The 16,112-nt window shown below is 48.2% G+C and overlaps 1 protein-coding gene across 7 annotated transcripts in view; it reads right to left on the minus strand.

The window, feature by feature from the left end:
- The window catches only part of LOC128341946 (alpha-2-macroglobulin-like), a 161,361-nt gene that overhangs the window by 83,010 nt on the left and 62,239 nt on the right, over positions 1–16,112 (minus strand). For all 7 annotated transcript variants that reach the window (XM_053288619.1, XM_053288618.1, XM_053288620.1 and 4 more), the window contains exons 6-7: positions 6,928–7,096; positions 3,331–3,415 (exon numbers count right to left, since the gene is read on the minus strand). In XM_053288619.1, coding sequence (XP_053144594.1) covers positions 3,331–3,415; positions 6,928–7,096 — 254 coding nt within the window. The remainder of the gene's footprint in view (positions 1–3,330; positions 3,416–6,927; positions 7,097–16,112) is intronic.

The following is a 16,112-nucleotide window of genomic DNA, read 5'->3' on the forward strand; positions in this document are numbered from 1 at the left end:
TGCTGTCTTGGGCAGAGAGCAACCTTCCTTCCCTGATGAAACACCACGTCAAGGGAGAGCTGAACCTGTTTGCAGACTGGTTAAGCTGGGCTGACATCCAACTGGGGGAATGGGCTCTAAATCCATCAGTTTTCACCCAGATAACAGAGAAGATGGGCATGCCCGAGGTAGACCTCTTCATGACTCCGAAGAATGCACAATCCCCAGCGTTTATGCCTAGATTTCCATGCAGGGAGGCGATGGCAGTGGATGCCCTATCCAGTCCATGGCCAGATGCTCTCCTTTATATGTATCCTCTGACACCTCTGTTGGCCAGAGTCCTGCAATGGATGTGTCTTCGAGCAAGAGTACTCTTAGTGGCACCATTCTGGCCCAGGAGACCCTGGTTTCCAGAGCTCCTCCATCTGGCGGTGGAGCCACCTTGGGAGTTGCCTCAGACCCCGGACCTGCTCCATCAGGGTCCAGTTTTACACCCAGATTCATGTTGGTTTCGGCTCATCGTTTGGAAACTGAGTGCTGAGTCCTGAGCCAACATGGCTACTCGGAGGGAGTTCTCAGCACTATGCTGGCGTTGTAAAGTCCATCGACAGAGAGAATTTATCAATATACATTGGGAGCACTCCTTCGCTGGATGTCTCGCAACTCCGTTCCGAAGGGCACGGCTGAGTTATATCATCTCCTGCTCTTCTTACAAGAAGGGTTCAAGAAAGGACTATGTCCAAATACCCTGCAACGGCAGGCGTTGCCGTCGGTGGAGTTGCTCTCAGCAGAAAAAGACAAAATGTCTCAGTCACATCCTCACCAGCATAGTTTCTTTGAGGTGCCTCGCTGATGTTACCTCCAACAGTGCATACGTTACCCTCTTGGGAACTACATACTGTCCTTGAGGCATTGCAAGCTCACTCCTTGTAGCCTTTGGCAGCTATTCTGATCAGGATCTTATAGTTTAAATTGGCCTTTTTGGTGGCCATCACTTCAGCAAGGCTCATCTCGGCACTGCAGGTGCTGTCTGTAAAACAAGTCACATTGTATATTTCAGAAAGAGGCCGTCAGGCTCATTCCAGACCCCTTCATGAGGCCAAAGGTGGTGTCCTCCTTCCACCCATCGCAAGATGGTTTCCTACCTTCATTCTGCCCCAAACCCGTCCATCCTATGGAGTGGAAATGGCACAAGTTGGACGTTAAGCAATGTCTTAAGGTCTATATTAGACGCTCAGCCTCATTCAGATTGTCAGACGCTCTGTTTGCATTCTATGGGGGTCCCAGATTCCTCGACCACGATTGCAACGTGGATTATAGCGTGTATATCGATGGCCTACGAGGTTCAGAAGTTGAGGCCACCAACGCTTCTCTTTGCACATTCTACTAGAGCAGCAGCAGCGTCAGTGGCGTTTCCCACTAATGTACCGGTTGAAGAGATCTGCAAGGCGGCCACCTGGGCATCGCCTTCCACTTTCACCAAAATTTACAAGATCGAGGATTTCGCGTCTGCCCAGGCAACCCTTGGCAGATGGATCTTGCAACAAGTTCTTCTTCACTAGTAGACCAGAGTGCTCCCACCCAAGTTGGACAGCTGTGGTATGTCCCATGAGATGTCCCTGGCCTCAGCAACCGAGAACGGAGCATTGGTTTCACTTACCGTGAAGGCTTCTTCTGGTTGCTGGGGCCAGGGACATCTCAGCCCGCCCAGTTGTGATTTTGCGCTCTGGTCTACTTTTGTTGAAATGGTGGAGACTGACATTTAGTTTCTACAGTTGGTTGCTACACTCTGTTATTCTGGAATGTTTAAACCTGTTTATTCTGACCTGCTGTTTTCTACTGTTTTGTATTGCCTTTGTCCTCTTATGTCTCGGCCGGAAAGAACTGGGTGGGGTTATCCCCCTCAGGCTCTAGTGGGTGTGGCTTAGTTTTTTAGCTATTTACTTTCTGTCCTGCCTGGAGCTCTTGAGAGAGGATAACCCATGAGATGTCCCTGGCCCCAGCAACCAGAAGAAGCCTTCACGGTAAGTGAAACCAATGCTTCGTTTTAACCTTCTGTTAAAATTATAGTCTGTACCATACAAAATATACTTGTAACTAAATGGGGGCGGGAGGAGGTCATACTTGTCAGCTGGCACTGGGTGGGGCAGCAGTGGGGGCGGAGTGAGGAAGGAGATTATATGTTTAAATATTTGTAAGATGTCCCACTGCTCCTATCCCATTTGCTGTCACAAAAATGCCCTCTGTGCATGTGCAGGCTACCGCTGGTCTGCGCTGCTGGGAGGGAATGCTGGTAGGGTTCAGCGGAGTCGCTACCACCCCGTCGCCGAAGCTGATAAGGTGCCCTCTCACCTCCACCCCTCCCAGCCACCCTTCAAATCCTTTTAGAGGAAGGACTCCCCTTTGCTTGTAAAGGGGAATCCTCACTGGATCCCCTTTTAGAAGCAGAACCCTTCAATCTGGGTCAAACCGGTCCATATTGGACACGGCCCAGTCTGGTTTGAACTCAGACCGACCACCTTTTTTGAGGCTGGTCTGGTTTGAGTTTGAACCGGTCGAACTGGCCCAGTTTGAGTCGAACCCGGTTTGAATCAAACCGGTTCCGCACAACCCCAACTTGGGAGGTGCCCCACAAAGCTGAACCCTGACACTAGCCTAGTTGCACTAATGCCTGCACAGTTGTAACAAGTTATGTGCAGTCACTGAATTATCTTGAAAGGAGGCAGAAAGGATTCACAACATACTGAGGGTCTTTCAAGGCAGCAGTAAACTGTGGGATGTTCAAAGCTTTCATGCAACTTCCACATACAAGCTTATTTCCCACACACACATGCTTCCAGCTTCTGTGCTGCCTCCTAGCACGAGGTTGTCCTCTGTACACACAGTGAGCAGTGAGTCTGTGCAGTTTTCGCAGCTCCAGCTGCTGGGGCCAGCTCTTGCATTTTAAGAAGTAAAGTAAAGCGTGCTGTCGAGTTGATATTGACTCCTGGAGACCACAGAGCCCTGTGCTTTTCCTTTGGTAGAATACAAGAGGGGTTTACCATTGCCTCCTCCCATGCAGTATGAGATGATGCCTTTCAAGAACCCACCCCTTTTTCATTGCTACCTTTGTGATGACTGGGGGAATGGGTGGGTTCTTCTCAGAATGCAAGAGCTGGCCAGCAGGTAGCATTGTGGAAATCATGCAAGTGTGTTTACAGAGGATAAGATGATCATACTAGGAAGTCATGTGGAAGCTTGCTGCAGTGTGTGTATGGGGAGTAAAATCTTGTGTGGAACTTGTGTGTGAAAGCTTTTAATATCCTGCAGTTTATTGCCAACTGGTAAGATCCTTAGCTTAGTCTCACTTACATGCCACAGACGGTCACTTTCAGTTCTTTGTCTATAGCTGTTATTATCTTGGGTACGTTCATCATGACCTCAAATTTGGGTAATACTAGAGGAAGGAAAGACATTCCAGCATAAAGTAGAAAACGACCATAGTGTTATCTCCAAACTATGTATGAAACTCTGCTCTACACACACACACCTGTGCTAAAACAGAGTCAAATGCCGCTGAAATTAAATGGCCCATATCAAACAGCCAAGCTACATGAACCAGGTACTTTGGCTGGTTAGGACCCTATTGCCTGATCTTACAATGGTCTAGATATAGGAACTTAAAAAAAAAAATGTAGAGAACCATTTGAACAATTGATCCCAAACTTGCAGTTGGAAATAGTATAGTGGAAGGATGTGATTCTGCTGATCATGTAGTTAAGATCTCATACAGCCATATCAGCTAAGCATTGCAAAAATGGAAAAGAGAACTATGAAGGGATCACTTTTGTTACCTCTTTTTAAAATGCAGTACTCCCATGATACAGAAATTCCTCTAGTGTAGACAACTAGTAGCTCAGGGTTTATCTTAGGTTCTACTTTAGTTCTTTCCCTAAGGTATTAGTTTCCTACATGCAGAGGAAGCATTTAAGTATTCAGTATGTCAGTGTACTTCCCCCTTTCTTCCACATACGCAGCTGTTATCCCTGCTCTGAGCAGGTCTCATCACAGAAGATTCTGGATTTTTCTTTTGATTTTTCAACATCCCTTCTGGAAAGTGGTGCAACTCAGATCAAGTTGATAGCACACACTTTTGGTACCATCAGCACCTGTTTATTCAGGAATAGGTTATGGCTCCGAAGCACTGCCAAGATATGGTGGAAGAACATAAGAACAGCCCTGCTAGATCAGGCACAAGGCCAATCATCCAGCATCCTGTTTCACAAAATGGCCCACCAGATGCCTCTGTGGAGCCCACAGGCAAGAGCATGTCCTCTCTCCTGCTGCTGCCCCCTTGCACCTGGTATTGACAGGCATCATGCCTCTGAGGCCGGAGATGGCCTACAGCCACCAGATGAGTAGCCACTGATAGACCTGTCCTCCATGAATTTGTCTAAGCACTTTTTAAAGTCATCCAAGCTGGTGGGCATCACCACATTCCATGGCAAATAATTCCATAGATTAATTATGTGCTGTGTGAAAAAGTACTTCCTCTTGTCGGTCCTAAATTTCTCAGCCTTCAGTTTCATGGGATGACCCCTGGTCCTTGTGCTATGAGAGAGGGAGAAAAAATTCTCTCTGTCCACTCTCTCCACTCCATACATGATTTTATACACCTTGATTATGTCTCCCCTTAGTCACCTCTTTTCCAAAGGAAAGAGCCCCAGATGCTGTAGCCTAGCCTCATAAGGAAGGTGCTCCAGGCTGAGGGTGATCATCTTGGTCACCCTCTTCTGCACCTTTTCCTGTTCTACAATGTCCTTCTTAAGATACGGTGACCAAAACTGTACGCAGTACTCCAGATATGGCCGCACAATAGGGCATGATGATATTAATATTATAGTAATGGCATTATAATATTAACATTTGTAGCATGCAATTGGTCTTTTTCACAGCTGATGTGCACTGAGCTGACACTTTCAATGAGCTGTCCACCCAAGATCTGGTCAGTCAGTGACAGTTCAGATCCCATCAGCGTATATGTGAAGTTGGTTTTGGTTTTTTTGGTTTTTTTTGCCAATTTAAACTTGATTGTTATTATTTATCTTTTTTTTTTACATTTATATCCCGCTCTTCCTCCAAGGAGCCCAGAGCAGTGTACTACATACTTAGGTTTCTCCTTACAACAACCCTGTGAATTAGGTTAGGCCACCTTGTGTTTTTTTCTGTGCTCCTGAAGAATCACAGCTTTGGCCTTATTCTTAATGGGATAACATTGGCTTAAAACCAAACAGAGCCATTGGGGATTGCCATACTAGCTGATTTGAATGTTCAACAAAATCACTTGCTAGATTCCATCCATGATTGCACCGCTTCAAAATGCAAGTAAGGACTACATCTTCCTCTGCGTGTAGACAACTATCATATTAGGGAGAGAACTAAGATAAGAATTTAAGATAAATCTGATGTACACTTGATGATAAACCTGATTATAAACGTTCTACATTAGGGAGTGAGGAGAGCTGGTCTTGTGGTAGCAAGCATGAATTGTCCCCTTTCCTAAGCAGGTCCTCCCTGGTTGCATTTGAATGGGAGATTACATGTGTGAACACTGTAAGAAATTCCCCTTAGGGGATGGGGCCACTCTGGGAAGAGCATCTGCAGGCTTGCATGCAGAAGATTCCAAGTTCCCTCCCTGGCATCTCCAATATACGGCTGAGAGAAACTCCTGCCCGCAACCGTGGAGAAACTGCTGCCCTGGCATCTCCAATATACGGCGTAGAGAAACTCCTGCCTGCAACCGTGGAGAAATTGCTGCCAGCTCAAGACTACTACTTTTTTTTTTTTAACTGCAAAGGACAACTGGGGCAAAGAGGATGTCTCTTCCACCAGTCATCAAGTGTTTTTCCAGCCAACCACATGGAACCTATAGGTTGCCGTTTACGTGATACTGAATACGTGAAACTGAAGCCAGAATATGTGAAACTGAAAAGTTCCACTTGGAAAATATCAGTGCACTGATGGACATTTTTACTTTAAGTTACTGATATCCCACCTTCCAAGCTATGCAAAATGTATGAAGTGGCTTGCAGAAAAATAAGCATGGGTCTCTTCCAGACAGTAATTTATTCCAACTTCGGCACAAATACTGATGGAAGATGTAACGAGACTTCCACACGACATTCAAGTACGCCACTTAAGTTCTTAGCTCCATTTTCTGACAGTCCATGAAAAAGCTGTCTTTTTCAAGTTATAATTATTTATTGGAATTCTTCCAGATGCTGATACATATTCCTGCATCCCCTAAAATTACTGTGAAAAATAAAATGGGGAATCTACATTAAGAAGCAGCTCTCATTATATTCTTAGCACCATCTGCTGGCAGTCTGTGGCAATCAATGAAACCACCATCTTTTTCATATTCTTTTTATTCTTAATTTGAAAAGAGGGCTGTTTCATGATTGTTCCCCTGATCTATCTCTCTGTGTCAGTCGTGTTATCAGAATATAACACAACCCCCTTCCTAGTGTTGATTTCTCATTCTATTTGTCTTAATAATTCAAACTGATATTGGAATATATCCGCATCTGGAACAGCCCTTGGAAATACATTTTTTTCATGGCTTTCCCGCAAATGGTGCAAAGAACTTGTGTGATGGACTTGAATGTCATGTGGTCATCTTGTTACATCTCCCATTGGAATTTACACGGAAATTGGAATAAATCATTGTCTGGAACAGGGATTCTCAACGTTGGGTCCCTAGATGTTATTGAACTTCAACTCCCATAATCCCCAGCCCCCGTGGCCTTTGGTTGGGGATTCTGGGAGTTGAAGTCCAATAACATCTGGAGACCCAAACGCTGAAAATCCCTGGTCTGGAAGATTCCATTATAAACTGCTCTAGGACTATCATTCATCCTCAGTGTTGTTGCTTTCCAAATGTTTGGCCTAAGAGGGATCAATCCTTACCATATTCATCCACATTAAAGGACTTTTCAATCGTCTTCCCAGGGGCTTTCTCTAGCACCACCTTGTAGGTGCCCAGTGGGGGCTCAGCGGACAGAGGAAAGAAGAGCTCCTTGAGGCCCCCCTGAAGCTCCACATTTTGCCACTGGAACAAGCGGTTCCTCCTGGGGTCCTAGAAGAGACAAGACAACGTGGTCATAAGCCATTCCTCTTAAAAGCAAGGATGGAGCATATTTGCTACTCCCAAACAATACAATAACAAATCAATCAGTGTTCCCAGTGCGACAAAATGGGGGTTTGTTTTGTTTAGAATGACAATTAGAAAATATTTGTTTGTGTGGGTTTTCTTTCTTTACCATATTTATATGCTGCCTGATATATACACCTCTAGGTGGTGTACACAATCCAAATTTATTTTATTTATTTAAAATATTTCTATACTGCCCAAAACATGCAGCTCTAGGCAGTTTACAATGAAAATCATTTATAACATCAAATCAATTAACAATTAAAATCATTTTAAAAATTTATAAACATTTAAGACATTTAAAACCCAGTATTAATCTTTTTTGAAAACTATTACAATATAAACATAAAATCAAACAATTACAAACACTTTCACAGAATAAAAAAGGTAAAACAATTTACAGAGTGAAACAACAATTAAAACAATTTCACAGGATAAAAACAATTAAACAGTATAAAATCAATTTTAATTAAAATCCTGAGAAAACAGTTCTAAAAGAAAACTATATGCTTTTTTATTTATGCTTGACATATGGTATAAAATTAAACTGGAAGTTACATATGAAATGTAATGGAGGCAGCAAAAGCACTGTAGCCAATAGGTAGTGGGAATTCCATATGCAGATTGGTAGAAGGAATCTGTGACTGTTTCGTTCAGTTAGTGGATAACTGGTGATAGACGTGCTTTTTTAGTAGCTCTGTGTAAAGGAAAGAGGGGCTGCATATATTTCCAAACAAAAATAAATTCTTGGTTGTTATTTATCCTGAATGGCAACTTTATTGTCAATACCCATGTGAAGGCAGAAGAACTGATGGGCACAAAACAGCAGCCCTGAGAAACTCGAGGTGTCAGAATGGGAGGTGAAAGTTTTCTCAAGAGGTGTCAGGGGCTATAAATGTTTCCAAATCACAAGGTGAGGCATCACACCCTGTAACAGGAATTCCCAGATGCAACAGACTACAACTCCCATCAACACCAACTGCAATGGCCTTTGGCTGGGGATTATGGGAGTAGTAGTCAACAACATTTATTTTTTATTTATTAAAAATATTCTTATACAACACCTCCTCCTCCAAAGACTCTAGGCGGTGAACAACAATCTATCTATCTATCTATCTTTCTCCTAAATGTACCCATTGCTAATCCCATGCGTGGCAGCTCTCACGAGAGTTCTTGTAAAAATTAGAACGGGCAGAAAAAGCGAATGGACAGAAATGGATGACAGGTGAGATAGCGGCACCGGGGAAAGCGAAAAGGTGGAGGCAGGGTGAAGAAAGCGGTGTTGGGGAAAGTGGCGGGGGTTTGAAGAAAGCAGCAGCCAGGGGTGTGTGAAGAAAGCGGCAGTGGCCAGCGGTGGAAGAAAGGGGAGGGCGGGAAAAGCAGTTGGCCAGGCAGCCGGCCGGATGGGGGAAAACATTGGAAGTGGGAGGGCTGAGAAGAGGGGCTGAGAACTAGAGGCGCAGATGTTCTGCGCCCAGCCCAGCTAGTACCAATAACAATTGCGGAGGGGAGGATTAAAGGGCAAACCCCTGGCAAAACAGTTAGGTCTTAAGAAGGGCCTTAAAAGCAGCTAGGAAGGGGGATGAATTAATATGGGGGGGAAGAGTGTTCCAAAGAAGAGGGGTGGCCACAGAGAAGGCGTTCCTATGGACCCAGGAGCCACAGACCACACCAGGGCCTGGGACATCTGGGAATTACAGGGAACACTGCCAATCATCAGTGCTCCTGATAAAACACCAATCCAGTTAGCTTTGACTAACTAAGTATCAGCGCACTTCAAAGGGACTGGTCTTGCGGTAGCAAGCATGAATTGTCCCCTTTCCTAAGCAGGGTCCTTCCTGGTTGCATTTGAATGGGAGGTTACGTTTGTGTGAGCACCATAAAACATTCCCCTTAGGGGATGGGGCCGCTCTGGAAGGTTCCTCCAAGTTCCCTCCCTGACATCTCCAATATATGGCCGAGAGACACTCCTGCTTGCAACTGTGAAGAATACACTGCCAGTCTGTGCAGACAAAAACTGAGCTAGATGGATCAATGGTCTGACTAAGTATAAGGCAGCTTCCTATGTTCCTATGACCTAGCCTGCAGTCCTAAACATACTTATGGAGGACCAAACCCCTCCAAACACAAGAGGACTTATTTCCAAACAAACAGGCATAGAACTGGAGTGCATACCATGACCAGCTGCATCAGGGCCTCCAATATATGTCCTCCTTGCTCTCTTTCAGCTAAGAGCAACAAAATTCCAGCAGCTGCATTTCCATATTCAAGTTGGCTAGCTTCCAGCAGTTTAGCAGTGTGCAATGAAACAGCTGAATGCTAACAGAGAACCGACTGTGTCCTCACTTAATGGATCAAGGAAAGAGGTGCTCTTGGCAAGATGAACAGGATAGGCAGTAGGCTTCATCATCTCTATCCTCATTTGTAAGGGATGAACTGAATTTACAGCAGACCTAATTGTGATGATGGCCTTGGATTTTCTGATCTAGAGCAGGGGTGGCAAACTTGAGGCCACAACTCCAGGGGTGTAACTATAATAGGGCAAGGGGAGACAGCAGGATTAGATTGTGCGGGTGCGTGGGCATGACAGCAGGCTCACAAACACACACACAGAGTACTTCCTTATTTCCGACCAACAATGGGGGAAGGGGCGGCAGGGAGGTACGCTGCCGCCCCATGCATTTTGGGACATTAATGGAGCGCTGGCGAGGGGGGAGTGGCGGGAGGGGTAAGTGCACCCTCCCCTGCCCTTAAAGAGCCACCCTCACCAGCATCGGACCAGCAGAACCACCGGTTATTTGAACCGGTTTGGAGGCCCATAAAGGGCCTCCGGACTGATTCCATGCACGTCCCTAGCTTTGGGTTCTTCCAGACAATAATAAATTCCAATTTCAGCACAAATTCCAATGGAACATAGAAGGAGACAACCACATGATGTTGAAGTACATTACATAAGTACAATAAGTCACCACCTGCTGACAATCCATGAAAAAGCCATGTATTTTTTCAAGTTAGAACAAAAGTTGTATTGAAAAGACACTGCTTTTTTTACAGCTTTTCCACACATTGTAAGCAGATGGCACTAAGAACTTGCACAAGGCACAACATACTTGAGGGTCATGTGGATGTCTCATTATCTCTCTCAGCTGAATTTGTGCTGAAGTGAGAATAAATTGCCATCTGGAAGAGCCATGGGTCTGGTTTATACATATCAAAGTGTGGTGGGAAAGCTCAGTGGCACCGTCTTCCACAACTATCATTATTTCAAGGGGGCTTGTGCTGGAGAACTTCCTAGAGGATTGTGCCCTATGGGACAGGTCTCTCTTTCTTCCACTCTTTCCCTTTGATGATACCCAAACTGCCACTTTCTCTTGCCTCTTTTGGGGCTTAACCAACACACTGCATAAGAACCACTCAATTAAAGAAATCATGAATCATGTTCTTGGTGCTCTCCATTTTGAGCTCTTCCGCTAACCTTGGAACCAAACACCGTAGAGCAAACTAGACCTGAGATGAATGGAACCTATCCAGATTTTGAGTTATTCATTTCAGCTACATAAAAGCATTGATCAATTCTGGGGCGGGGGGGGGGGATGAGCCCTCTTTATGTCCTCTTCAAGACCTTTACTCACACATATCGCTAATGTTCAATCCCCTTTCCACCCCCATCTCCCGCCTCCAACTATCTCCCGCCCCCATCAGTGTATAATTTCCAAACCTTATTTGCTCTAAATCTTTCTGATACTGATCTATTAACCCAGAGCCAAATAAAACTGCAAGTGAATGACACTGCAGTCATTGGTATTGGGGAAGTGAGACCCACATAGAGGTGCAATGCACATTAATGTAATGGAAGACCTGTGCTGGGATTGTGTGGCATAGGAGGACCTAATGCCAAGGTCTTGCTGTGGTGTTATGCAACCTGTTTGATGGTGCTTGTGCCCACTGACCCAGCAGGAACAGGAGGGCTGTATGGTGCCAAGTACCAGGGCTGCAGGTAGGAGCTGGAGCAAGACCCGAATAGAAGCAGGAGAGAGAAATGAGGCTACAGCAAGGCATGTAGCTTTTGAGCACTTCTGGACCCAAACCTCTCCCTGATCTCTCAGGTTGAGGCAGTGGCCAGGAGTGCTTTTTATCAGCTTTGGCTGATACGTCAGCTCCATCCATTTCTCGAGAGAGTGTTATGTATGGTCATTTTAATCTGATTATGTGATTTTAAGGTTTTGGTTGTTGTTGGGTTGGATTGTAAACTGCCCTGAGATTTCATATAGGGAGGTATAAATGCGACAAACAAACAAACAAACAAACAAAAGCACTGAGAGAGAAAAGCAGAAGGCTGAAGTCTCAAGCAGAATACAGAGCAGAGGACTTGGGTGTAGGCTGCAAGCAGGGGCAGCCCTCCAATGAGGTGAAGCGAGGCATCACCTCAGGCAGCAGATTGGAGAAGGTGGCAGCAGGGTGCTGTCACCACCACTCCTGCCCTACCAACCTGGTGCTGCTGCTATTGCCACTCAAAGTCATCCTTTCCTTTTCAGGGGGCTGCTGCTGATTGCCCACTCTCCCTGTAGGGGCAGAGCAACAGGAAGTGTGGAGTCAGACTCCCTGTCACTCCATTCCCGGTTGCTTGCCTTTTCAAAAGTCAGCAGAAGTGGGGGAATGAGCAGAGGTGATGATGAAAAAGAGGGTGGGGGAGACTGAGTGATGGTGGCTCTGCCACCCCATCAATTAAGGAGATAGAGGGGGGAAAGAGGAAGGCCGGGGCTTAGACTGGGGAAGGGTTGGGTGAGAACGGCCAAGGGAAGTTTGGTGGTTGGTTGGGGTCATGAGCAAAAACTGCTCTGTAATGTGCTCTGCGTGAGCCTAGGAAAATGAATCGTTGGCACTTACCTGAATGGTCATTCTCCTCAGAAGTATGGATGGCATCCGAGAGCATCATGGGTTGTCATGACCTCCTGCTCCGAGACAGGGCCAATCAGGAAGCTTTTCTCCTGTGACAGGAGGGAGGGGCAATCCCCTCAGGCTTCAGTCTATTGCCAGCTTCCCGACGCTCCGGCTATAACATTACCAAGGATAGAATCAAACAGGAAAAAACAGCTAGTAGAACAGGGAAACAGCCGAAAGTTAGGCTGCGGAAACTCTAATCTGGAAATCCCCTCCCGCAAGGAAACAGACAAGCGCGGAAGAAAGGAGCCACCCCACAGCAATATAGGGAACAGAAAGGTGGACAAGATAGGAAATAACAGAAGCATGCCCGAACGGTCGGGTGGGTCGGATGCCATCCATACTTCTGAGGAGAATGACCATTCAGGTAAGTGCCAACAATTCATTCTCCCTCAGAAGAGGATGGCATCCGAGAGCATCATGGGACATGCCATAGCCACTATCCTAGTTGGGTGGGAGACCGTGAGAATGCTCCTATACTGGAACCACCCGTTGCAGAACTCGTCTGCCAAAGGAAGCGTCTGCAGAAGCCCAATCGTGTATTTTATAGAATTTAACGAAAGTGGAAAGGGAGGCCCACGTGGCAGCTCTGCAGATATCGATCAAAGGCGCCCTCGTGGAAAGGGCTGCAGAAGCCACGGCGCTGCACGTGGAATGGGCAGTTATACCCTCCGGAAGCACCGCCTTAGCCGCTGTATAGGCCAAGTGAATGCACTCGCAGATCCAGCGTGACAAAGTAGAGGAAGAGACCTTCCTTCCCAAAGAGCAGTCCCTGAACGATACAAACAGGGAATCGGAGACCCTAAAGCCCTTGGTGCGCCGCAGATAGATTCTTAATGCCCTGCGTACATCTAGGGTGTGCCACTCCTTCTCCCTGGGGGTAGCAGCGTGGGGACAGAAGGAAGGCAGCATGAGCTCCTGTGATCGGTGAAAAAGGGAATTAACCTTGGGCAGGTAAGTGGGGTCAGTACGCAGAACAACGTAATCGGAGTAAACTAGACACAACTCCTTTCTGGCAGACAAGGCATCCAGGTCCGAGACCCGCCGGGCTGACGTAATGGCTACCAAAAACAGGACTTTAAAGGTAAGTATACGCGGTGGCACAGTCCTTAAGGGTTCGAAGGGGGGCTTAACCAGGGCCCGGAGAACCAAGTTCAGGTCCCAAGTGGGGAAGCGATGGACCGGTGGAGGGCTAAGGGCCGCCGCACCCTTAAGGAACCTTTGAATGTGGGGATGACATGACAAAGGAGGGGCCCCAGGAACCTGCAGAGTAGAGGAGATAGAAAACATCTGCCGCCTGAGCGTGGCCGGTTTGAGGACCCTATCCAAGCCGGACTGCAGAAACCCCAGGACCTGGCTGACCGAGGTGGAGTGAGGGTCGGCCCCAACCGACACGCACCATGCCACGAATGCTGCCCAAGTGGACTGGTAAACCCTGAGTGTTGAAGGCCGTTTGGATGCCAAAATAGTTGCCTTGACCGCAGGAGGGTAGCCGCATGCGTCTAGCGCGCTCCGCTCAACCTCCAGGCATGTAGGTTCAACCACCGCGGGTCCGGGTGGAAAAGCGGACCCTGCCGAAGGAGTTGGGGATGACAGCCCAGGGACATTGGAGGAACTATGGACAGGTCGACGAGGTCCGAGAACCACGGGCGGCGCGGCCAATGCGGAGCCATGAGAATGAGTTCCGCCCGCTGTTGACGGACCAATCTGACCGTCTGGGACAGGATGGGCATGGGGGGAAAGGCGTACATAAGGCCCTGTGGCCAAGGGGTCAACAACGCGTCCACCCCCTCGGCTCCGTGTGTCCGGTACCTGGAAAAGAACCTGGGGACCTTGGCATTCCCAAGAGCCGCAAACAGGTCCACCAGTGGGTGGCCGAAGCTCGCCGTGATGGCGCAAAATGCTTGCTCGTCCAGAGCCCATTCTGCCTGGTCCAGCTTGGTTCTGCTGAGCCAGTCCGCCAGCGTGTTGGACTCCCCGCTGATGTGCACTGCTTCCAGCGAACCCAGGTGCCTCTCTGCCCAGTGTAGAAGCACAGAGGCCTCGTGCATCAGCGGCCAAGCCCTGGTCCCCCCTTGGCGGTTGATATGCGCCTTCGCCGTCGCACTGTTGGTCTGAACCAGAACGTGACGGCCGGCGATCAGGGGAAGGAACCGAATCAGGGCGTAACGGATCGCCCTCAGCTCCAGCCAATTGATGGACTGGAGCCGTTCTTGAGGGGACCATAGGCCTTGGGCGACCTGACTTTGGCAGTGACCACCCCACCCCCGAAGACTGGCGTCTGTTGTGACCGTTACGCGTGTCACCGGAAGGAAGAAGAAACCCTTGCCCAGGGCCGGTGACAGCCACCAGTGCAGAGACTTCCTTACCCGAGGGGTTAGAAGAACCCTGTCCCAAGACCGGGAGGCTACCAAGTCCTGGAGGGGCAGGAGTAGCCACTGGAGTGGGCATGAATGGAGACGAACCCAGGGTACTATCCCGATGGTGGACACCATCATCCCCTGTAGCTGGCTGAGGGAGAGAACATCCGGGCGACTGCGGAGACCCGCCTTTCGGCACGCGGTGGACAACCCTCGTCTTCTGTCCAGGGAGAGGGAGGCCGTCCCCTTCATTGAGTCTATTATCACCCCAAGGTGTTGAATCTGGTTCTTGGGGACAAGGGAGCTCTTCTGATGATTCACGAGAAACCTGTGGGCTTGGAGAACTGAGATGGTCTCCTCCACATCCCCCAGGGCCCTCTGGAACGATGGCGATCGGATCAAAAGATCGTCCAGATACGTGTACAAATGAATCCTCTTCGTTCTCAAGTGCGCCACCAGTGCCACCATAACCTTGTTGAACACCCGTGGCGCAGTTGACAGACCGAAGGGGAGAGCACGGTACTGAAAGTGATCTCCCGCATAGGTGAACCGGAGGAACCTCCTGTCCTGGGGGTGAATGGGGACATGGAGGTAAGCCTCCTTTAAGTCCACTGAGGACAAGAAGTCTCCCTTTTGGAGAGCCAGCAAGATGGAGCGGAGGGTCTCCATCCGAAAGTGCTTGACTCGCAGGAACCGGTTCACAAACTTCAGGTCGAGTATGGCTCTCCATTCCCCATTCTTCTTTGGCACTAGAAAAAGAATGGAGTAGACGCCACACCCAACCTCATCTGGGGGAACTGGTTCGACTGCCTGAACCCTGAGCAGGTGGCTGATGGCAGACAACATCAGGGCATGTTTGCCCAGCTTGGCTGAGGGGGGGGACCTCAGAAAACGACCCGGCGGCTGGGAAAGAAAATCCAGCCTGTAGCCTTGACTCACGGTCTGGAGAACCCAGGCATCCGAGCAGGTCTCTGCCCAAGCCTGAGCGAAGAACTGTAGTCTGCCTCCCACCTGTGACTCCAGAGGACAGTCATTGAGTTGCCGGACGCTTGAACCCGGATTTCTGCTGATGCCCGGACTGCCGGAACCTGGACTGGGAGTTGTCCCGAAAGGACTGCTGTGACCTTTTCCAGGGAGGGAACTTGTCCTGCCTATCTTGGCGGGGCCGAAAAGAGGACCGGAAGCCCCTGAAAGAGGAAGAGAAGTTAGGAGTGTATTACCTGCGCTCCTGACGCTGTGCTGAAGCTGAAGGCATCGCCTTCTTCTTGTCCTTCCCTTCCACCAATACAGGCTCCAAAATGTCCCCAAACAGCTTGGTCCCTTTGAAGGCAGAATTTGCCAAATTGGACCTAGACTTCTGGTCGACCCTCCAATGCTTTAGCCACAAATGTCTACGAACCGTGACATCAGAAGCCATAGCTCGGGCCGAAAGCTGTGTAGCGTCCAGGGAGCTATCGGCCATGAAGGCAGAAGCCTTGTGTAGCTTATTGAGACCTTGCCTCAAAGCCAGCAGCTCGGGGGGTACGAGAGGTAGGAGTTCTTTAATCCATAGTACTGAGGCGCGGGCAAAGATTGAATTGGCCATAGAAGCCCGCATAGCCAGAGAGGAGGCCTCATGGGATCTGCGCAGGGCAGCATCA

Source organism: Hemicordylus capensis, chromosome 2 (assembly GCF_027244095.1).
Source record: "Hemicordylus capensis ecotype Gifberg chromosome 2, rHemCap1.1.pri, whole genome shotgun sequence".
Classification (NCBI taxonomy): domain Eukaryota; kingdom Metazoa; phylum Chordata; class Lepidosauria; order Squamata; family Cordylidae; genus Hemicordylus; species Hemicordylus capensis.